Genomic DNA, 24,105 nt, shown 5'->3' on the forward strand with positions numbered 1-24,105 from the left:
CTGCTTGCCCCCAACTTCCCTCCCTGCCAGCCTGCTCGTCCCCAACTCCCCGCCCCCCGCTGGCCTGCTTGCCCCCAACTGTCCTTCCCTGCTGGCCTGATCACCCCCAACTGCCCCGCCCTCCCAGCCTGATCGCCCCCAACTGCCCCGCCCTCCCAGCCTGATCGCCCCCAACTGTCCCCCCTGCCAGCCTGATTGCCCCAACCACCTCTGCCTCAGCCCCGCCACCATGGCTTTGTCCGGAAGGACATCCAAAAAGTCTCACGGTCTAATTAGCATATTACCCTTTTATTAGTATAGATAAGCCTACCTTATGAGCAAATGAAGAAACTAGATTCAGGGCAAAAGAATGCAACAATATTTTTCTGAACTCTGAACTCTGATAAAGCTGGGAAGGAAAAGGAACGTTCAGAAGAACAAAGAAATAGAGGGACCTGGTGTGGAATGATGTGGGATAAGGATAGAACTGCCTATTCCAGGCATCGGGGTTTAGTGGCTCCTCTATGAAACTGGGTTTTGCAGGTGCTGGGATCTCTTAGGCAGGGTTGAAGTAGCCACAGGAAGTTGCCAAAGGCTACTGCATTGTCTTAACACTTGCAGTTTCCTTCTTTACCTCTAGGTTTCCCCTAAGTCCTCTGGTCTCCTTAACACTAGGAAACATTCATTTGCATTTCCTGAGGCCTCAAAGGGAGGAGCTGGGTGACAGGTGAGAGACTTCCCACCCAACGCCTCCTGACCAGACCAAGGTTTTCAGAGAACGAGGCTGTTGTCTCCAAGGCCCAGTCCCAGGGCGACAAAGATCTCAGATGAGCATAAGCCCTATGAGGACTTTAAAGTCCACTTTGCAGAAGTGTGTGTGGCCTTTCTCCTGATGTCTTTCTAAAATGTTACTGCCTAACCCTCCCCGTCTCCATCCTAGGGCATACTTGAGCTTAATCTGTCTTTCATGTCTCAGGATCATCATCCAAAACATAAACTACTGAACAGTAACAGCACATTCAGATGCTACTGAGGTTAGAGTCAGGCTTTTCCTATGCATAGGTGGTAATGATCTTAAATTCGACTCTTTTTTAAAAAAAATATATTTTATTGATTTTTTACAGAGAGGAAGGGAGAGGGACAGAGAGCCAGAAACATCGATGAGAGAGAAACATCGATCAGCTGCCTCCTGCACACCCCCCACTGAGGATACGCCCACAACCAAGGTACATGCCCCTGACCGGAATCAAACCCGGGACCTCTCAGTCCACAGGCCGACGCTCCATCCACTGAGCCAAACTGGTTACGGCGATTCGACTCTTTTTATAGTTTTTCTTTCTCTTCCCTAATCAGCCTCTACTAGACTATGCCAGATGCCAGCACTTCCCTGGAATCTGCAGTTTTTTTCTGGTATGGTCTAGAAAAACATACAACTTGGTCATAATTGTACCTCATATGAGAGCATACAGGTATAAGAAATTATGGGGGTTCCCCTTATAAAGGGAATGCACTTTAGGGGGCAGGGCCCAGAACAGTGCACTGAACACCACCTGGCACTTAGTGGGCACACAATAAATACCTATTGAACGAAAGGAGGAAACATTCATTTGTTCTCAAGCAAAACACAATTAGAAAGCCTCAACTACGTCAATTAGTTCAGGCCCACTGAGGAGTAGAAGGAAGTGGGTGCTGCCCCGACCCTAGGAGACCTTACCACTTTTTCACAACTTCCCCTTCTACCTAACACCTCCTCTTGAGAAATCACGTCTGGAAAAGGGAAGAAATCACTACAGCAGACTGCCAGAACCACTGTGATAACTAAAATGTCATCTCCCCAGAGCCCACATTACAGAGGAGAAGAATGAGTCACGAATTAACAGCCACCCAGCCCTTCCTGGAGTCTTCATAACTGGTTCCACCACTTGCAGCAACCTGAGCCCAGAGCAGGAGAGGGGACGGGGAGCAGGGGCTCCTGTCATCTCCAATGGGCTTTGAGCTGGGGCCTCTGACAATCCACCCGCCTACAGTTTCACCTCTTTAGGGAAATGAACTCATGATTTACCCAAAAAAGCAAGGCACTAAGGGGTCCAATAAACATAAAATAGCCATAATTAACTTAAAAGAAAGGTGCCCTACAAAGAGGGGATCATTGTTTTTTAAAAGGCTACAGCCCTTTCTTATAATAAAACTTGGAGCCAGGTAAGGAAGTGGTACAAGTAATTGGGCCCAGTTCTCAAAAGCCAGACTCAAACGGGAGTCAGATATGGAGATTTAGAGACAGGACTCAGATGGGGAGAACACACAGGAGGCCACTCAGTGTGACCACAGGCACTGAATGAACAAACCACCTCAGTGAATCAGCTGGAAAGACTGGGTTCCAGGAATGGGACCCAGTAATCAATGCCCAGCAGTGATTTCTCCCCAAGCCTGGGAGAGGCAGACAGCCCCAGGAATACCAGAGGTGGAGTGACTGCCTGATGCCAGAGGCAGGAAGTAAACCACAGAGTTCTGGGCATTTATCTAGAAGTCTGCTCTGCCTAAAAGATTGATCCCTTTCATTCCTTATAGCTATGGCCCACGCTCTACCGAGAAATTCCTAAATGCCTGGTCACTACAGAAGCTATGGACTGCTCATAAGCCTCAGTGCAAGCAAGGTACCAGCCAACCCCCAGGCCAGCACCCTCAGCTCAACACTCCCAAAATGTGGGCCTGCTGGTGGTACCAGGATGATTCTGGGGGGACCTGGACCTCACACCATCTCCCTCAGGTTGCTACCATACCCATCGTCAGACAGTGACCTATGCAGCCTGCACCGACTGGGACCATGTACAGGATCTGGCTGGCTTCTCTCCAATTGTTGCCCCACACACCCTTTGGGATCTGGATCCTCAGCCCATCTCTGAGGTCCCTCTTCAGCTCCTCCCATGTCTCAGGTCCTCACCTCTGGGTTCCTCCTTCCCTTAGCCCTCCCAGCACTCTCTCCTGGGCCTCAATATCTGCCCTGCCCTCCTTCTCAGCCCCACTTCCCCAAATGAGCAATTCACCTGGAGCCCAGTCTACTGCCATTCTCTTCCTCCTCCTCCTTCTCCTCCTCCAGTTTCTCTCCCCCTTCCCTTCTTCAGATACCCCCTTCTCTCAGGCCCCGCCTATACTCTCCCACCCTTACCCTAAGTACCCCTATATCAGGCTCAGACTCCAAAATCCTTGCCCACCTTCTTATCTCAGGTTAGAGATTCTCACCCCTCAGGTCTATCAGATATCCTGGGTCTGGCTGCCCCTCACCTCTCCCGGCTGCCTGCTCTCACCCTCAACTCCTGGAGACCTGGGTCTCCAGTCTCCACCCTCTCCGGAGCGTACAACTCCTTCTCTCTGGGCCCTGATACTTCCTACATCTCATTCATTTCTTTTTTCCTTTAATGTACCAGTTTCCTTAATAAACAAATCTATATTAGTAAAAAGCAGTGTGCCAACTTAAAGAAAAACAATGTTAATTAAAGAACAGTACTCAGAAACAGCAAAAATAGAGAAGCAGCTATGCGAATGGAGAATACTTTGAGTACTGCCTCAGTTGAAATAGAAACTCTGCTGTGATAGTTTTAATGCAAATTTTGACATATATTCATCCAACTTTCCAGACCAGTTCAATACCTGTTGGGGTCAGCCAGGCTGGGCAGCTTTATTTAGTCAAATCTCCATCCGTGTCACTGTTGGGAGTCCCAAGGCTCTCTGAGGCCCACAAACCGGTCTTTTATTGCCCTAACTGCTCCTGAAGTGTGGGTCATGGAAAAAGTTCTGAGAGAGGAGAAAATTCGGGTTTGGGCAGGTGCTCTGCATTTACTAGCCACCCTACGCTGGGCAAATCCATTAAACTCTTCATCTTCTCACCTATAAATGGGAGCTAATGGTCATTGCCTACCTCACAGGCTTGTTTTGGAGATCACATCAAATGAGATTAATTTATGTGAAAGCAATTTGGTGTCATATAAATGAGAGGTATTATCTTGAATGCTAATGAAGAGCTTACAAACACAAATGAATCATTCCATTTGATTTAGCAGGCAGCCAAGTAACTTCAAAAACCCAGAGCTTCAGCCAGACAACTAACCCAGGAGTGAGTTACCATCCAGGCCCTTGGTGAACAAACGACCGTCATCAAGTGAAACCAGGCTCGGCGCCCAACCTCAAGGACTCAGTGGCTCTTCTGGTCAGAGGCCCCTCTCAGAGACAGTGACCAAGTCAGTGACCTCAAATGCAGCAATGGCCCCAGATGCCCACAGAATCAGGTCCAACCACACTAGAACCTAGAGGTCCAAAGACACCACATTTTCCAGATTCATCTCCTGCCATATCCTTAAAGAACCTAAGCAATGCCCCATCCCTTGTCATGCCAAGTACTTTTACTTCTACATCTTCATGCTCATGCTGTTCCTTCAAGCCCCTGTCTGTCCTCAAAAACTCAACTCTTCTTAAATCTGTAAGAAACAATGTCAGTGGGTCATATTCTCGGGTATAACAGGAATACGTCGTTTAAGGAAAGGTATTAGCTAGCATACAGGTAAAACAGCCTTTTTCTTAAAGCAGTAATAAAATATAACCCCCCCACCAAATGTCAATATTAAGTTTCCATGGTAGTTTTCCTGGTAAATACACTTAAAATTTGAGTCTTCGAAAAGTTGATCAAAACTCATTTCAAGCTGGCTTCACCAAGTAATACCTGCCAAGATACAGTGAGTTTGAAGCCTTCGAAGGGCTTCAAATGAAAGGCGAGGCTGCTATGGACAGGAGAGAAATTCACGTGTCAGCTGCAGAGAAGTGGAGAGAATATTAAACTGGGGCTCCAGTCTGGCCTGACGCTCACTCACTGGGTGACCTCTGGCAAGTTCCATAACCTCTCTGGACCTCCATCCTCGTGTCTATAAAATAAAGAGAGTAAAGGATCCCTTTTAACCCTGCTGTGATATAGTCTTTTCTCTCCTCAAGGCCTTGCACAAACACACCTCCTGAAGGATATCTTCCCTGATCCTGCAAATCATATGAGCAGTGTCTTCCTTTTTATTCCTACATTTTCCTTATATACTTTCATTGACCCTCCTGCACTCTACCTCATAGTTCATTGCTTACTATACTGTGTGAGCTGTCAGAAAGCAGAAGTATGTCTTATTCAACCCTACAAGACCCACAAGGTACTTGTTCATGGTGACATGCTCCATTCATTTGTAGATTTGAACTGAACAGTTGACCCTGCTGATTCTCAACTTAGTTCTGATTCCCCACCTCCTTTCTACCCTGACCACTGCCTCAGACATTAATCACTGGTGTAGTGCTGGGTGAATCAACACTGATCTGTCAGGACTGGAATGAGTGAGAGGGGCAAGGGGTAGAGTACAACCTCAGACATGAGCTGTGGGCAGCATGTATTTGACTTTAGCACTCACAGTGTAAGGAAGGTGGAAAACAATGATAACAGCAAGAGCTAACCTGTAGTAGGCATGTACCCTGCACCAGGCCCTGTGCTAAGTGCTTTACCTGGACCAAGGTTCACAGCAATGCTGGCAAGGAGGAACTGCCATCATTCCCATTTTGCAGATGGGAAAGCCAAGGCACAAAGAGGTTAAATATTTGCTTAACAGTCTGGTTATGATCAGCAGCATGATTCCTATAATCAAAACCAGTAGTCTTACCATTCACAAAGGAAAAATTACAGCCACCACACACAAGATGACTGTTGTGATGTGAGTAGGTATAGAGAAGATAATAGGGGATACGGTGGGTCACAGGGAATAGGCAGAGGGCGTGGGAGATATGATAAGGATGAAAGAAGTCCTATGACGGGATCAAGTGTTAGTTACTGCAGTGGCTTCAAAAATTTTGATGGTCACAGGGATTATGGACCCAGACCAAGTGCTTATTAAGAATCTGATTCAGATAACAAACACAATCTCTGGGCAAGGACTTGGGGAGGGTGTATCTACAGATCAAGTAGGGAAGTTCTTTAAATGAATAGGAATTATGAAGACAAAAAAGAAGAACTGAATGGATGATAAATCTGTACACAGACAAGGAAACAGGGAAGCCAAAAGGGGAGACAACAGAGTATTTGATAACTCTCAGCTAAGGCAGCCATTAACTGGTTTGATGGAAGAGAATTCCATGGTCACATCATTAAAGTGTCCTTTGCCACCAGAAGACCTGAATTTATTTATTTATTTATAAGTATACTTTATTGATTTTTTAGAGAGAAAGGGAGAGAGATAGAGAGTTAGAAACATTGATGAGAGAGAAACATCAATCAGCTGCCTCCTGCACCCCTCCTACTGGGGATGTGCTCGCAACCAAGGTACATGCCCTTGACCGGAATCGAACCCGGGACCTTTCAGTCCGCAGGCCGACGCTCTATCCACTGAGCCAAACTGGTTAGGGCATAAGACCTGAATTTATGAGAGAAGGTAGAAGTGGAAGTGAGTGGCAAGGCCATGGGGGATATAGAGGTCATGGAGGCTTTCAGGGAGAGGTGGAGACTCCAAAAGTGGGGACTGGGTTTGCCCTAATCAGTCATGTGGAAATATGAACTTTGTTTGAAGAAATTCCTGCAATCAGTGCAATGAGCCCAGACCAGAAGATGCTTGTCCCTCAGGAGGAGATTTCTGGGGAAGAGGCTATGGTGGAGAGAGAGGCTACAGAGGTTGTGGGGGCTGAGGTAGAGATCGAGGCAGCTATGGTGGAGAGAGAAGTGATTATGATGGCGACAGGAGTAATGAAAGCTATGGAAGAGACCAAGGTGGCTATGGAGGCAAAATGAGAGGAAGAAATGACTACAGAAATGATCAGCGCAACTGACCATATTGACTGTTTTGAATGTTCCTTTGTCTCTGACATGATCCATAGTGAAATTGCCCGAGTTTTGCTTGCTTCTTTCATCTTGCCTCTTCTTGGGAAATGAAATGAAGTGGCATGTGAAATTTTATTTGGGGGGGAGGGCTGGGACAGTTTTTCTTTTAGTAATGTCCATTGAAATTTCCTTCTTTAATTTCCAGCTTTCTCCTTCCCAACCCTTGAAGCTAAGTGTGTTGTAAAATAGTGCCAATGGAGCCCTAGATGGTTTGGCTCAGAGGATAGAGCGTTGGCCTGTGGACTGAAGGGTCCCGGGTTCAATTTCGGTCAAGGGCACATGCCCAGGTTGTGGGCTGATCCTCAAATAGGGGGCTTGCAAGCGGCAGCCAATCAATGATTCTCTCTCATCATTGATGTTTCTCTCTCTCTCTCTCCCACTCTCTTCCTCTCTGAAATCAATAAAAATATATTAAAAAAATATATTGCCAAAATGGAAAGTGTTTTGTAATACTACAATAAATGCTGCTTGTTTTGTGGGGGATATATATATATAAAATATTTTCCTTTTTCTTTTTCTTTTTTGCTTAAGGTAACAAACTAGATAAGTCATGGGATCCATATCCAGGCAGTCTGACTCCAAAGTCCACTTTCTTAACTATCACTGGTAGTCAGTACAATGGCTATTATAAAGGCACTAGAGGCCCAATGCACAAAATTTGTGCAAGGGTAGGCCCTCACAGCCCCAGCTGACTCGGCCCTTGTAGCCCCGGCTTCGCCCAGAAGGTCATCCAGAAGGTCATCCAGACGGTCGTTCTGCTGTTTGGCCGTATGGTAAATTTGCACATTATGCTTTTATTATTATAGATATTTACAACTGCCAACATTGCTTAGTGCTCTGTATTATGAGTCCCATCCAACCTCAAAACAGTTGATGTACAAAGCAACAATTCCTGGCCTTACTTGTTAAGATTAGTTATAAACACTGTTATTTTCTACACCACTTCTCTAGGAAATTATCATCTGATTAGAAAACTCCATTTTGTAGAATTATCAACTATGACCCTTGCATTTCAAAATGATGAGCCACAGGAGCAAGAGACAGGGAAAGTGGAAACAGACAAGCTGGGGTGAGCCTACAGGGATATTCTCTTCACATTTGTACCCCTAGCACCATGTGGGATGGACACACGGTAGTCACTTAGAAGTTTGTGGAATCTAACGGTGTTTGTGAGAAAAGTTGCTAACCTCATCTAAAGTACTCATGGGGAAAGGAAAAGGAAACCAAAAGGTAGCAGGGGAACTAAAGTGAGTGAGTGAGTGAGTGTGTGTGTGTGTGTGTGTGTGTGTGTGAGAGAGAGAGAGAGAGAGAGAGAGAGAGAGAGAGAGAGAGAGAGAGAGAGAGAGCGCGCGCCTGTTCTGGGCAAGGTACTGGGCACACAGCATGCTGATTTTAAGAATCAGGGTGGGGACGCCCAGCAGAGAGATGGACGATCTAATACTTAATGGTGGGAGTGTACCTTTCTGAAAGATAATTTTGAAAGACCTTTTAGAGGGGCTAAGGGAGGGGAGGAGGACAGTGATGGCAACTGCAGCGGAGCAGGGATTGTCAGTAAGGAGGATTTTAATTATTTGATTTTAGAAGAAAATCTAACTGCAAGATTCTTGATTATGTTTATACAACAAGGGACCAAGATTTATTATACCTGAAATTCGATGTTGAATACCTAGCAATATAGCCTTCAAAATAGCTTCCTCTTGTGTAGCCTTCTCTGTTACAGCTCCTCTGCAAAGACATCAAAATCATATTCACCTCCTCCATGAGTGTTCCTTGTCAAAGATACCTGCCTACCTACCAGAGTCCTTCCCAAGAGGCCCCAGAACACACCCAGAGGCCAGCTTCAATCAACATCAGAGCAGGATCTAATTAGCTTCACAAGCGGCATATACAAAGGGAGACCTTGGCAGGCATCAGACCCAGCTAAGAATTCTGCTTCATATGTACAGCAGCTCATACACTGTGGTTGGGGTTGATCCTCACAGTCAGCCAGCCTGAGGGTTGAGCTGACACACAAACAGACCAATAACAACCAAGTTTCAATTACAACAAAAGGGCCCACACAAGGGACATTCACAGAGCACCCAGCTCAGGTGACCAAAGAGACAATGCCCCTGGGTTCCAAGGGACACCTACTACAAAGAGCCACCCTACAAAGACGGGGAATCATAGCAGATTTTATTAATACATAGAAAAAACCAGGCAGCCCAATGAGGAAGACAAAGAAACATGCTCCAAATGAAAGAACAGGAGAAATCTCCAGCAAAAGAGCTAAATGAAAGGGGGCAAGTGCTCAGATATAGAGTTCCAAAAATGGTTATAAAGATGCTCAAGCCAGAACCGGTTTGGCTCAGTGGATAGAGCGTCAGCCTGCGGACTGAAGGGTCCCGGGTTCGATTCCGGTCAAGGGCATGTACCTGGGTTGCAGACACATCCCCAGTGGGAGATGTGCAGGAGGCAGCTGATCGATGTTTCTCTCTCATCGATGTTTCTAACTATCTCTCTCCCTTCCTCTCTGTAAAAAATCATTATAAAGATGCTCAAGAAACTTAGTGAATACTACAAGGAACTCAGAACTACAACAGCATAAAAAAGGACCAGTCAGAAATGCGACTTCATGGACGGACCTGGAGAGTGTTATGCTAACTGAAATAAGCCAGTCAGAGAAAGACAAATACCATTATGATTTCACCAGGTAGAATCTAATAAACAAAATAAACTAATAAAATAGAAACAGAAACAGACTCATAGAGTCCATAGACTGACAGCTGTTGGCGGGGCGGTGGATTGGGAGGCTGGGTGAAAAAGGTGAAAGGATTAAGAAAAAAAACCCAAAAAACTACAAAACTCAACCGGCCAGTGTGCTCAGTGGTTCAGCATCAACCTATGAACCAGGAGGTCACAGTTCGATTCCCAATCAGGGCACATGCCTGGATTGTGGGCTCCATCCCCATGGGGGGCGTGCAGGAGGCAGCCAATCAATGATTGTCTCTCATCATTGATGCTTCTATCTCTCCCTCTCCTTTCCTCTCTGAAATCAATAAAAATATATATTTAAAAAAACACACAAAGAAGCCCTAGCTGGTTCTGCTCGGTGGATAGAGCATCGGCCAACAGACTGAAGGGTCCCGAATTCAATTCCGGTCAAGGGCAAGTATTTCAGTTGCAGGGTCAATCCCCAGTTCTGGTTGGGGCACATGCAGGAGGCAGCCAATCGATGTGTCTCTCTGTCTCTCCCACTATCTTCTAATCTCTCTAAAAATCAATGACAAAATTTCCTTGGGTGAAAATTAACAAAAAGTAAAAAATTAGAAAAAGATGTAAAAAGAATATTTTAAACACACACAATATAATATTTAGATGATGTATTATAGAATTGTACAGCTGAAATCTATATAATTTTATGAACCAATGTCACCCCAATAAATTCAATAAAGAAAGAAAGAAAGAAAGAGAGAAAGAAAGAAAGAAAGAAAGAAAGAAAAAAGAAATAGCTTTTAAGTATATTTACTTATAGCAGTGGTTCTCAACCTTCCTAATGCCGCGACCTTTAATACAGTTCCTCATGTTGTGGTGACCCCCAACCATAAAATTATTTTTGTTGCTACTTCATAACTGTAATTTTGCTACTGTTATGAATCGTCATGTAAATATCTGATATGTAGGATGTATTTTCAGTTACAAATTGAACATAATTAAAGCATAGTGATTAATCACAAAAACAATATGTAATTATATATGAGTTTTCCAATGGTCTTAGGCGACCCCTGTGAAAGGGTTGTTCGACCCCCAAAGGAGTCACGACCAACAGGTTGGCAACTGCTGACTTATAGGCTAGTAATTTCACTTTTTCACAAACTACTATTGCTTAAGAAAATAATAATGCGTACATAGTTGGGCAAAAGTAGGTTTACAGTTCATATGACAATAATACAAATACTTAATACAATAATTAATAAACAAATAGTCCTAGCTGGTTTGGCTCAGTGGATAGAGCGTTAGCCTGCGGACTGAAGGGTCCCGGGTTCTATTCTGGTCAAGGGCACATGCCTGGGTTGCAGGCTAGATCCCCAGTGGGGGGCATGCTGGAGGCAGCTGATCGATGTTTCTCTCTCATCGATGTTTCTAACTCTCTATCCCTCTCCCTTCCTCTCTGTAAAAAATCAATAAAATATATTTTAAAAAAAGAAGAAAATATTACCTTAAGTGAAATAAGCCAGTGACAAAAGTGGTCAAATATTATATGATATTTGTATGTTTATTTATATGAAGTACATAGAATAGTGAAGTTCATATAGAGAAACAATAAGAAAAACAGTAGAAGAGGAGTTACCAGGGAGGGGTTAAGGGGAGAGGGAATGGGAGTTAATGTTTAATGGATTGGAATTTCAATTTAGGATGATAGAAAAGTTCTGGACATGGATAGTGGTGATGGTTGCACAAAAATGTCAATGTACTAATGCCACTGAACTGTACACTCAAAAAAGGTTAAAATGAGAAAGACAGTGACTGTCTCCTGATTCTCAAGTCAAGTTGCTGCAGTGGTTTCTGTAGACACTACTTTATTCGTTAACAAATACAGGGTGAGGCAAAAGTAGGTTTAGAGTTGTTTGTATGGAAAATAAATATTTAATAAATAATAATACAAGAATAAACTCTGTAAACCTTTCACACACTCACAACTGTAAACCTACTTTTGCCCCACCCTGTATTTGTTGAGAGCCTACCCTGTGCTAGTCACGAGCAAGGGACTGCTACCGAAGTGGATGGACCAGACATGCTCCTTGCAGCTGAATACAGTGGGGCCTTGACCTACGAGTTTAATTCGTTCCAAGACCGAGCTCGTTAAGGAGCTCGTTAACTCAAATTACTCTGTCAACTCAATGCAAAAAATCAGCCCAGAGACAGCTGGTATCTCAAAAAACTCGTTAGTCGGGACACTCGTAAGTCAAGGCCCCACTGTATGCAGGGGAGTAAGACACGAGACAAATAATCACACAAATGCATAAATAATTGCAAAATGAAATAAGTGCTGGAAAAGAGGAGACCCAGTTGGTATGGAAGAATCAGCAGGCCGCTCTGGGGAAGTGCCTCCGAAGCTGAGTTCTGAACGAAAAGGAAAAGCAGCCCAGGCTAACAGAGGACAAAGAACATTTCTGGCAGAAGGGACCGCATGTATGAAGGGTAAGAAATTCCACTGAGTATTTCAGAAGTGCAATATGGTTTCAAGGGAGTGCCCAGATCATTCCATTTTCTGTGAGGAGAATAGATGGAGGAGTGCCACAGAGCAGACTAGAATAGACTGGAAGCAGGCAGACAAGCTGACAGGCTGCTCTAATGGTTCGACGGAAGCTGACGGGGCTTTGGGCAGAGTGCTGGTGGTGGAGATGGAGATAAGTGAACAGGTTTGAGAATTATTTGGGAGGTTGACTCATTAAGACGCAGTGATGGCAGGAGTAAGGATAGGGAGGTATGAAGAATGACTCCAGGTTCCTAGCTTGAGTGGGTGGATAGTGGTGCCATTTACCCGGACAGAGAAGTACAAGGAAGGAGCAGGTTTGGAAAGAGAAGTTCAAGAGTTCGATTTTGGATGTAATACAATTTAGATCCCTGTAAACATCAAATAGAGAGACAGAATAGGAAGATGGATAGACTAGTATAGATTTGGGATTCAGAGAAGTGGTGTGAATGAAAATTAAATCAGACGTTGATGCTCATCACTACCACTGAACTGTGTTGTTCTGGACAGGGTTCGAGTGACACGGTGTGGAAGGAGCAGTGACCTGGGCTGGATACCTAGGGGATCCAGGTTCTAGTCCCAATTCTGTCACTAACCACTCCTGCTGAACTTCAGTAACACAGGGGGTTGGCCTAGATTAGGCTTCTTTCGTCTTTTCTGGATAAGAATTACCTCTTCTCAAAAATGTATACACACACAAAAATTACACATGGTTTCCAAGGTTTATTTAGTTCTTGGCACCTTTTTGTGGACCCCAAATAAGGAACTCCTATCTGACCAGACAACCAACGTTTAGGAGGCCTTCCTTGTACAGACCTTAAGGTACCCCTAGAAAACGATAGGCCTTGAACCCAGGAGAGGGGACACAGGGCCTGTCTCCTTTGCCAAAAAATATCCATTACCATGAAGCTAGCCAGAACATAAAAAAGGCCCCAATCTACTTTTCAAGGCTGATCTTCTTTCACACGTCCTTTCTTCATGGCCTGCGCCACACAAATTGGACTATACACATTCTCCCTTTTCTTGAATATCCCTCCCCCCTTATCCCCACACATCCGAATGCCGCCGGTTCTTCAAGGCTTACAATGCTTCTCTATCTCCCCTACCCCTTTTCCCAAACTCGAAGCAACCTCAGCCTACTCCAAACATCCACAGCACTTTGTCTGTGTCCCTCTTAAGGAACTTACTGTGTTCTCCCTTGTATTACAGTTGTGTCTCTCCTACTAAAAGGCAGGAGAAGCACCTGCTATACTTTAAAAGAATGTTCTCACATATCCCTTAGCTCATTTGAGTGAAAACTGGATCCCAACCACACTGGTCTGATCAGACCTTGGTTTCTGGTTAGACAACAGACTCACCCACCTCCCACTTGTGTCCATTCTACACACTGATGTTTAATTTTTTTAAAATCTGGTTGCATCACTTCTCTGAGTAATATTTACATCAACAACTCCCAACTGCCTTCCTCAAAAGTTCTTAACGTCAGGGTTCCAACACACTGGCTAGATCTAGTGTGAAATGTCCGAAGCAGTTTCTCACTATTAATGAAGTACAAGTTAAACAACGGACAAACGGAGCAGTGTGAGGAGACGAGATCGACCCCCGGACCGAGCAAGACCCGGGCGCTGCTGCATCCCCGCGTCCCGCTCAGACGTCCCGCCACCATCGCCATCGTGCCCAAGAGAAAGGCCGAAGGGGATGCTAAAGGAGATAAAGCCAAGGTGAAGGACGAACCACAGAGAAGATCCGCCAGGTTATCAGCTAAACCTGCTCCTGCAAAGCCAGAGCCCAAGCCTAAAAAGGCCCCTGCAAAGAAGGGAGAGAAGGTACCGAAGGGAAAAAGGGGAAAGCTGATGCTGGCAAAGATGGGAATAGCCCTGCAGAAAATGGAGATGCCAAAACAGACAGGCACAGAAAGCTGAAGGTGCTGGAGATGCCAAGTGAAGTGTGTGCATTTTTGATAACTGTGTATTTCTGGTGACTGTACAGTTTGAAATACTATTTTTTATCAAGCTTTATAAAAATGCAGAATTTTGTTTTACTTTTTTTTAAGCTATGTTGTTAGCACACAGAACACTTCATTGTTATTTTGTGGGGAAGGACATACAGTACTAACAGAATGTCTCCAAAGCTGGACTGACATGGGGGGGAAATACCTTTGCCTTCTGGTTTTGAGAAACTTCCTCTTGGTTCCTGAGAGGAGCGATCTCTTGCTGTTGACACACATTAGCCATCTTGGCACAAACACCTTGTCATGTGGGAAAACTAAAATTCGTTTTTATGTCCTTTTCTCCTTCTCCACTTTAAGCATAGACTTTGGCTCTCGTAAGCCCAGAGACCTATGGGGACCTGACCCAAAAAAATTGATTTCCAGTCGGTTGGGCCATCTGGACTTCCCAGAGTCACCACTGAGAGGGCCTCCCTCAAAAGAGCAGCAGTTCCTCTTTAGATTGTGGATCTACAGATGGATATGCTCTGCCATTTTCATTTCATTTCCTGAAAGCCAGGGTCGGCTTGTGAAAAGTTGTTAAACAACAGGCTCAATGTGAAATGTCAACCCTCACTCTAAACTTTCCCTGTTCAGAGCATCAGATGAAGACTTCATTGGGTTTTACGGTGGCTTTCTGATTTTGGTAGTTCACTGAAGAAGGGAGTTGGAAAGTTGTTGTATACTGTTAACGATTGTCTGCCCCTGTCCTGCCTGAAATACCATGACTGTTTATGAAAAGTATCTTTAATAAAGCTGGATACAGTGTGGCTTGGGGGGAAAAACAAACAAACAATGTACAAATGTAGAACTTAGAATAGTGCTCAGCACACGGTAAGTGTTATATGGGTGTTAGGCGTTACTAATACTGAAATTTTAAGACTTAACAAACAGATATAGCAGATGTTACACATCCCCCTGGCCCATTTCTTTTCTTTTTTCTTTAAAAAATTGTTTTTAATCCTCACCAAAGGATTTTCTTTTCCATTGATTTCTTTTAGAGAGAGTAGAAGGGAGGGAGGTGGGAGGAAGAGAGAGAGAGAGATTGGTTGCTTTCCCCACATGCCTCAACAGGGGCCTGGGATTGAACCCTCAACCGAGTACATGCCCTTGACTGGGAATCAAACCCGAGACCCTTTGATCCCCAGCCCAGCGCTTTAACCATTGACCCAAACCGGCCAGGGCCCCATGGTCCACTTGTGATTTCAGCCCAGCTGCAGGGGACAGTTCTGTGCAGGTTGACAGCAGCTCTTCCCAAGGGCCCTATGGGTCTCCCTGCTTTTCTGCCTAGAGTTTCCTCTTACAAGCTCACTCAGTTAATGAGCAGGGCCGCCTGGAAGTACAGGGGCATTCATAGGCATTAATGTTCTTTTTTATTTTTTATTTACTGAGTTTCTGAGAGAGAGGGAGGGAGGGAGGGAAGTAGGAAGAGAGGCAGGGAGAAGGAGAGAAACACTGAATTGCTCCACTCATCTCCGCATTCATGGTTTGGTTCTTGTGTGCCCTGACCAGGGATCCACCGGCAGCCTCGGCGTACCTGGAGGACGCTCTAACCCTACCCAGCCAGAGCAGGCATTGATTTTCAGCTGATGAGTTACCTGCCTCCCCTTCCTACGTTGCTACAACTACCAACCATGATCCAGGGTTAGATAACAGAAATCTTAACTACAGTACAGGGTCCGAATCCCTGGCGCCTTTGTAAACACCTTCCTGGGGAACTTCAGGCCATCTGCCTTTCCCTAGGATCCTCCTGCTTTGGGCCCACTAGCGCATGTTGGAAGGACAACACCTGAGCACCTGCTACCTGGAAAGAGTCAATGAGCTGGGATGGAAAAGAAAACAGAGACGGCAGGGTCATAGGTCCCGAGGAGGGGGTGCAGAGGGAGTGGAGGCGCCTTGAGCCTTTATTCGTCCTAGGCTGTAAGCCAGAGGTTCTCAACCTGTGGGTCGCGACCCCTTTGGCGGTCGAAGGACCCTTTCACAGGGGTCGCCTAAGACCATCCTGCATATCAGATATTTACATTACGATTCATAACAGTAGCAACATTACAGTTATGAAGTAGCAGCGAAAAAAATTTTATGGTTGGGTCACATGAGGCACTGTATTTAAAGGGCCAGAAGGTTGAGAACCACTGCTCGAAGCGGAGTTAATCAGCCTTCAGGAGAGACTCAAGTGCCTCCAGCCGCAGTCACAGCACAAGCGGAATGAGAGGCTGAGCCCGCGCAGGCGCACGGAGGAGGCGAGCATTCCCTCCCAGGCTCACCCACAGCCTCTCCTAGACGAGGGCCAGAGGGAGAGCACAGTATCCCGCACGAGGAGCCTCTCCTCGGTGACCCCTTCTTCCTCGTGAGGCTCTCTGATCGCCCTAGAATGGTTTGGGAGCCCAGCTTCTGAGGCCGTCAGGCCGCCCCTCGCTACCGGCCCAGGGCCCGGCCGAACCTGGACAGCGGGTGCCAGTCTAGGCGCCAAGACAGGAAGGGCCGCCCGACCTCTCGGGACCGGCCCTCCTCACCACCATTCTCACCTCTTTGTCCGCTGCCTTCTCCTCAATGCCTAGCAGCGCGTACAGGTCCATCTGTAAGAGCTCCTTGGCCACCGACATGGTTCCAACCCTGACCGGATTCGTACTACAACTCCCAAGAGTCTAAACGTGCGCGGGACTCTTCCGGAACACTGTCGGCCCCGAGCCGCTAAATGGCGCTTAGCCCCCTGGGAAATGTAGTGTTCTGTGTTAAGCTTGATTGCCACTGAAGGAAGTGGGCTGTCGTAAATGAACTACAATTCCCAGCAGCCCTCGCGCCCGCCGCTGTTGCTCTCCAACCAGGATGGCCGGTCGCGCTTTCCCTGCCGGAGGCCGTGGCAAGCTCGCGCGAGTGGGTGTGAGGGACAGGGGCGGACCTGGGTGAAGGTCCACGGGCCCCTACCTCGCGGGCGTGATCGCAACTCTGCCGGCCGTGCCGCGCCACGCCGGGAGCCAGGATGGAAAGCAGGTGCTACGGCTGCGCTGTCAAGTTCACCCTCTTCAAGAAGGAGGTGAGCCTTCTCTCCCCGTGGGCTGGAGGGCCAGGGAGAACGCGGAGTGGAGGGAAATACACGGGACTTGCAGCCCATAGAGTGCCTTCCAGCCTTTTCCAAGGTATGATTCTCAGCCATTGCTCCTTAGTTCCCATTTCTGTAAAATGGGGCTAGCACTCCCTCGCTTGCCGGTTTGTGTGGGTCCAGTGAGGTGCTGGAGGGAAAAGCTCTCTGTAAACTGTAAGGCGCGCTCCTGTGGGCGTTGGAAAGCTAGACTTTTCTGTCTGCCGAGTGTAGAGTCCGGCTGTTTCCTCCCCTCGGTCCTGCTGCTTCTCCGCCGCCCTGTGCCCACTCTCCATCACGCCTCGTCCCGTTACTCCCTCTGCTCTGGAGCCCTCGCCGTCTGGCGGCCTGCCCTCCCGGGTTCCCTCCGTTAGGTTACCGACCTTTCCCCTGCCCGCAGGGCTCCGTGGCAGAGCCTCTCCGCCCTCCAGCACAGACCCCCGAGCTCCCCTGGTAACTGCAGGCCGGCTGTGCCCCAGCAGTGACTAGCAGATAGGAACCACACAGGGTGAGTGAGTGAAGCACGTAGGGAGGCAGGTCCGCGCAGTTCTTGGAAACCTGGGTTTGGGAGGCAGGGTGGTCAGCGTTCACATTTGAGCTCTGATGCCTTATTCAGAGGGTGACTTTTGTTTGGGCAAGTCATGTAACCTCTCTGACCCCCACCTAAAATAGGAACAATAATGCTGGGCATCAGGATTAAGTAAAATAGTGTGCACTCTGAGGATTAAATCAGCTGAAGAATGTTAAATACTGAGCTTAGCGCCTGACACGCAGTCAGTGCTTAATAAATGGAGGCTATTGTTATCGTCCCATCCTGAGCCACGCCTCCCTCCATCTTGCTGGAGCAGAGAAGGCCTGAGCTCTGCACTTTCTCTGATTCTCCTTTGTTGAGGAGTCAGTGACCAAGGGGCTTTGCCTGTTTGTCTTCTATACCCCGGTGTCAGGAAGTTGAAGACCGGTTACAGAAAGCATGGGAATTTTGTATGAAGCTTTCCCTGATTTGAATAAAAGACTGGAGACGGAGGAATCACTTTACTCCACCCTTGGGTCTCCCCAGGCCTTAGGGTCCCCGCCCCTCATCCTCTTCTCAGCAGCTGTTCATAGCTCCAGTGTCGTCTTCTCTCGTCTAGGTGCTCAGAGAGTGCCAGGGAGGAGCCTGCCTGGGTGGTTGGGACGTGGATAACCCTGCTTCGTGTTTCTTGTAGATTGGCTGTAAGAACTGTGGCCGGGCCTTCTGTTCCAGCTGCCTTAGCTTCAGTGCAGCAGTGCCCCGGGCCGGAAACACCCAACAGAAAGTCTGCAAACAGTGCCACGAGGCCCTGACCAGGTGAGAAGCTGACAAGGGCGAGGATTCAGCCAGCCACGGCAGCAGGCAGCTGGCCAACCCTGGTAGCCTGCGCCCTGTGGCCCGAGGTCCGCCCAGGAAGTGTTTGGGGTGGGGGCACTGACTGGCAGATGTCAGGGCTTCTGAAACCCGATTTCTTCTCTATAGAGGATCTTCTCCTGCCAGTGCCTCCAAGTGGTCACCACCTCAGAACTATAAGAAGTAAGTGCTGAAGGGACAGAGACAAATGTGGATGGGGGAAAGGGCAAGGAAGCCCCAGGGATGGACTCTCTTCCCAGCCTCTCGATCAGATGAACACAGGGCCAGGAGACTATCCATCTTGAAGGCTCCTACCTGCCCTCTTGGGATCAGACAGCAGCTCATGAGCCCTCTCCCCAGAAACAGTTCTTGATACACATCCTTTCTGTTGGACCCTCTGGCTGGGCAGCTGGGTTGAGCTGCAGGCCAACATGCATGAGGACCACAGAAGATTGTCCATTGGAGGCCTTCCTAGATGCCTAGAAATGATTTGAATGGGGAAAAGTGAGGGGGTGCCTTCGCCCCTCCCTTTTGCCTTCTTCAAGAGTCTTTATCTCATATCCTGCCAGGCGTGTGGCAGCCTTAGAAGCCAAGCAGAAGTCCAGCACTCCCCAGAGCCATGGACTGACCCCACAAGACCAAGTCATCGCTGAGCGCCTAGCGCGGCTCCGCCAGGAGAACAAGCCCAGTGAGCAGGGGCAGGCGGGGCGGCCTAAAGCAGCGGTCGCCAGCTGGTGGTCTGCGGACCACTGGTGGTCCATGAGGTCCGAAAGGTTGGCGACCGCTGGCCTGAAGGACACTATCTGGGGCTCCTGGGACTGGGATTCCTCTGGACCTTACAGGTTTCCCCCATGCCAATTGCAGAGTCAGTGCCCTCACAGGCAGAGATAGAAGCCAGGCTAGCCGCACTGAGGGGCGAAACCCAGAGTTCCATCCCTTCCACCCAGGAGATGGAGGCACGGCTTGCCGCACTGCAGGGCAGAGTTCCACCTTCTCGGACCCCCCAGCCGGTGAGTGCTGTGGCTTGAGAGGGAAGGGGGTCCTAGTACATGTGTGCTTATGTACTCCATAGGAGCTGGCAAGCCTCTGACTCCCACCCCCGGATCCTCAGGTCTGCCGCCAGGCCAGGGAACCAGGGACAAGCAGGATTGGATGGGGCAGGAAAGAGTGGCCCCGTCTGGTTGGGGATGGTCAGACCTACTCAATTATGTGGGCCCTGGATTAGCCCCTTTCGCTGAGCTTTGGGGACTCCTCAGCATTCACTGACAGACTGCTCTGGACCTTATGGTGTGGCTTCCCCGTCCTGATCCCCACTGAGTTCCCTCCTCTGAGCAGGCGCATCAGCCCCCAGACACCAGGACCCAGGCCCAGCAGGCGCAGGATCTGCTGACACAGCTCACGGCAGAAGTGGCTATTGATGAGAGCTGGGAAGGAGGAAGCCCAGGTAACTTCTCCCCTTGGGCCCCAGGGACCTGCCCTCCTTTCTCCCCAGGTGGGAGAGGCTCTGCTGCCCACTGGGAGGTGAATACATGTAAATCAGAGAACAATCAACATTGTAAGAGCTACCATTTATTGAGTGTTTACTTCTATGGGAGCCAGTGTAAGCCTAGTGGATAGTGTGTGGACTTTAGAATCAGTCAGTGATTCTCTCTCCTCCCACTTACCAGCTGTGTGATCCTGGGAAAGTCTCACGTTCCTCATCTGTAAAATGGAGGGGTGTGTGCGTGTGTGTGTTAAAACCTACCCTGTGGGGAAGTTTCAAGGAATAAATGCGATTGTCCAATAAGTTCTTAGGACCCTGCCTGGCTGTAGTAAGTGCTCAGTGAGTGTTCTTTGCAATGATGATGATAAGGAGGAGGAAGAAGCTCCTTAAATTTAATTAAAATTAAATAAAATGTAACATTCTGTCCCCTCAGTGGTACTAGCCACATTTCAAGTGCTCGATTCCACATGTGGCTCATGGCTACCATCTTGGACTGCACAAATATAAACCATGATGTGGAATGTCTCCATCATTATAAAACTCATATTGGACTGTGCTATTCAAAGGCTTCCAAGCAGCGGTTCTCAACTAAGGATGATTTCCCCTCCGTGGCCCATTTGACAGTGTCTGGAGACTTTTTAGTTGTCACAACTCGGAATGTACCACAGGCATGTAGTGAGCAGAAGCTAAGGATGCCGCTAAAACATCATGTAATGCACAGGACAGCCCCACAGCAAAGGATTTTCCTGCCCCAAATGTCAGTAGAACCACCATCGAGAAGCCCTGCTTTAGAGACACAATCACATCGAACATCCTCAGTAATCCTGTGAGGTACATACTCTCATTATCCGTGTTCTATAAATGAGGCAGCTGAGGCCTGGTGAGCTTAGGGAACTTGATCAAGATCACACAGCCATTAAATAACAAAGCTAGGACTTGAACCCAAAGCTGTCTGCTTTCAAACCTTTTGGTCTGATAGTGAGCTAAAGGGAACATGTCAAAGCCACACCCACTCTGTCAAAATTCTTCCAGCCTCGTCACTTATACATAAGACCTCAGGTTCTGCCATGTCCTCTCTGTGCTGCTCCCTGGAAATGCTGATTCAGCCTGTAAGGCAGAGACACTGGCTGGACTTCGGCCTCCCCATAACCTGATTATTTGGGGCACTGATTCTCAGACCATTTTCCCCCCAATATAAAACACTGGTAATCGTAGCGGTTTTTTCCAACTACATCCATCCCAGCCCACCTGATATTTCGTCTGTAATATAAACCATGGGAGCTAGTGCTGAACAAAAAGCTGATGCTCTGCAGGTTTTTATAAAAGGTTGAGAAATGGGCTCAGTGGCTTCTGATGAGAGGTCTTGGAATATCTCTGCCTCCCTGACTGCATTGCTCCTTCCAGCTGCCGCTATTCAGAATGACCTCAACCAGGGTTGGCCAGGAGGCCTGAGTGCTAATTCCAAGGGGCAGGCCACCCGGTCCCTGGATGGGGAGAAGAGCAGGCTGCTGGCTGAAGCGGCAGTCGAGCTGCGGGAGGAGAACACGAGGCAAGAGCGGATCCTGGACCTTGCCAAGCGCCTGGCTGTGCTTCAGGGACGGGACCCTGACAGAGGTAGAATCTGGGGAGCAGCCCCCACACCCAGGCCAAGTTCTGTGAAAGGGCTGCCAGGGGAGGTCTCTGTGTCCGGGGGTCTATCGAGCTCTGCCCAGAGCCACAAGGAAAGTACTGGAGCAAAGCAGTGGCTGAGAAAAAAGTGGCAGCCATCAGGGGCAGGGGACCCCCAGTCCCTTCAGGTGCAGAGCCTTCTGTTCCTGACCCCGAGCCCTGCCGGGTGGAGCAGGGACGGGGAGGTCCGATCAGAATGGCTACAGAGACTGCTCAGCTCTGGACCAACTGCCGCTGGAAACCAAACCAGCTCCTGGGAGCAAGAGTATAGCCGCTCCGGCGAACTCTCTCAGCCTCACTCCTCCCCTCTCCTACCTCTCTCCCTCTTCAAGTGACCCTCCAAGACTATCGCCTCCCAGACAGTGATGATGATGAGGATGAGGAGACGGCCATCCAGAGAGTCCTGCAGCAGGTGGGCCTGCCTTACCCACTGGCCACCCTTTGTCCAGCCCCTACCTCACTGTCCCACCGCCCACCTGGCCCCATTTGTCCTGCCTCCATCTGGGACTCAGTAGCCAGTCGCTCTGCTGCTGCTGTTCCAGCTGGGGTCCCTCTGTCCCTGACCCAGACCTGCCCCCTGGCCCTTTGAGATGGGGTGTCAGCAGCCATAGGCAACAGATAAAGGAAGATGGGTTGAGAAGCTAAGGCCACAGCACCTTCGGGGTGTGGGGGAGGACCTGGGCCACGAGCAGGGAGCTGTACCCTCTGCCCTGTCCACAGCTCACTGAAGAAGCCGCCCTGGATGAGGCAAGTGGCTTTAACATCCCGGCAGAACCAGCACTGCAACCCCCGGCCACATCCTGCAGGGCAGAGCCTCAGGTGAGAAAAGCCCCAGACACATATGAGGGGCCTCCGCAGCCTCCCTGCTGACCGGCTGACTACTCTGGCAGCAGCAGCCCCCCCACACTCCCTCAGGGACCTCACTTCCCCCATTCCTCTCTGCTCCCCGAAGGCCCAGGCTCTGGCCCCCAGGCCTGAAGCTGAGGAAGAGCAGCTCCCCTGGTGCTGCATCTGCAATGAGGATGCCACCTTGCGCTGTGCTGGCTGCGACGGAGACCTCTACTGTGTCCGCTGCTTCCGGTGGGTGCAGCTGCTAGAATGTTCTGTGGGACTGGGATGCCCAAGGGCTGCCTGTGATCCCTGACCTGTTTCTCTTTTCCACAGGGAAGGCCATGATGCCTTTGAACTTAAAGAGCACCAGACATCTGCTTACCACCCCCCACATGCAGGCCAAGGACACTGAGCACACCCTGGCCTCGCAGGAAGGTCGTCCTACAGGCAGTCACACAGGCCGGGGCACCCGCTCTAGGCCCAGACTCGGGGCATCTGATGGGAGAGCATTTCAAGCTAGATTGCTCATGGGTGCCCCCTTTCCTGAGCCTCGATGCCCATGAAGGGGGAAGGATTCTGCATCGGGAATGGCGACTGGAGGAGCCGAGGGAAGGCAGAAGTCAGGAGCCTCCACCAGCAAAGCCTGGACTGGAAAGACCAGACTGAATCTAAGATTGAGCCTTGAAACCTGCTCAAGCGCCCCAGCACTGAATGTATCAAATAAAGTATGCTGAGTCCTTGGGCCCAGCGTCGTTGATCTCTAGAACCTGTGGCCCTGAGCCTGGGTCCTTGGAGAGGCGGCAAAAGCAAAGTAGGCTGTAAATCCAGTCCTAGGGTGAGGGAGAGGGTTGAGCCCTCAGGTAAGATTCTCCCGTCAGGAACAGTACCACCCATCTCGGAGGCCTCGGAGACCAGAGGCATGAATTTGTAAAACTGAACGGAAGTGTGGGTCCTGCTCTGGGCAGCCCACCTTAGCCCCAGCCCCCACTATCGTGATTCTCGGCCTCTCTAGGACTCAGACGCTGCGTGCACAAACAATGGATGCACGCCCTGCTTCCTGCCTTATTCCCAACGGGCACCAACTTCCAGGGCTCCTGTGCCAACCTGCCTGCTGTTCTGACTCGTGTCTGTTGCTAGCAACTCCCTCCTGGCCTCTTAGCCTGAACCCTATCCCCCTCTGCTTAGCCCCTGCTTTTTCTCTTCCCCCGGCTGCAGCCAGCTCTAGAAAGAGTCCTCAGTCTGAGGCCTCCGGCATCTCTTAGCGGGGGAGGAGGTTTCAGCCTTCCCTGATGTCCCAGACCCAGGCAGCTTTTTCCTGTTGCCTCCTCGGGGATTCAAAACTGGTCTTTGCCACTTGGGCCCCTGTTGATGATGACAGGATGCTTTGTGTCTTAGCCTCAGGGCCTTGCTAGATTATGATCTCTGAAGCAGAACTGTGACCTTCATTTTTAAATTCTCAAAGATTGGATGGATGGGTGGATGGATGGTTGGATGGTGAGGTGAGAGGATAGAGTGTGCCAGGATGCTCGCCTCCTGGTATATCACTTCACCCTCTCCCTCTCCCACCCCTCAGCACAGACATGCTCCACA

At 48.8% G+C, this 24,105-nt stretch overlaps 2 protein-coding genes and 1 pseudogene across 3 annotated transcripts in view; 2 read left to right on the forward strand and 1 right to left on the reverse strand.

Moving 5' to 3' along the window:
* Positions 1-16,771, reverse strand: part of DNAJC17 (DnaJ heat shock protein family (Hsp40) member C17) — a 41,133-nt gene extending 24,362 nt beyond the window's left edge. The window contains exon 1 of one of the 2 annotated variants that reach the window (XM_036297588.1): positions 16,617-16,762. In XM_036297588.1, coding sequence (XP_036153481.1) covers positions 16,617-16,694 — 78 coding nt within the window. In that variant the 5' untranslated portion in view covers positions 16,695-16,762. Of the gene's footprint in view, positions 1-16,616 lie in introns of both variants that reach the window. The other variant, XM_036297595.1, reaches the window with a different exon arrangement.
* LOC118649987 lies at positions 13,602-14,145 on the forward strand (annotated as a pseudogene).
* Positions 16,772-16,878: 107 nt separating the features above from the next.
* ZFYVE19 (zinc finger FYVE-type containing 19) lies at positions 16,879-23,986 on the forward strand. Its single transcript, XM_036297577.1, has 11 exons — positions 16,879-17,125; positions 18,376-18,497; positions 18,663-18,716; positions 19,103-19,221; positions 19,398-19,543; positions 19,869-19,977; positions 21,421-21,630; positions 22,017-22,096; positions 22,405-22,503; positions 22,637-22,764; positions 22,849-23,986. The coding sequence occupies exons 1-11, from the start codon at positions 17,072-17,074 to the stop codon at positions 22,925-22,927; spliced, it is 1,200 nt and encodes a 399-aa protein (XP_036153470.1). The 5' UTR covers positions 16,879-17,071; the 3' UTR covers positions 22,928-23,986.
* Positions 23,987-24,105: the final 119 nt, after the last annotated feature.

Source organism: Myotis myotis, unplaced genomic scaffold, assembly GCF_014108235.1.
Source record: "Myotis myotis isolate mMyoMyo1 unplaced genomic scaffold, mMyoMyo1.p scaffold_m19_p_1, whole genome shotgun sequence".
NCBI lineage: Eukaryota > Metazoa > Chordata > Mammalia > Chiroptera > Vespertilionidae > Myotis > Myotis myotis.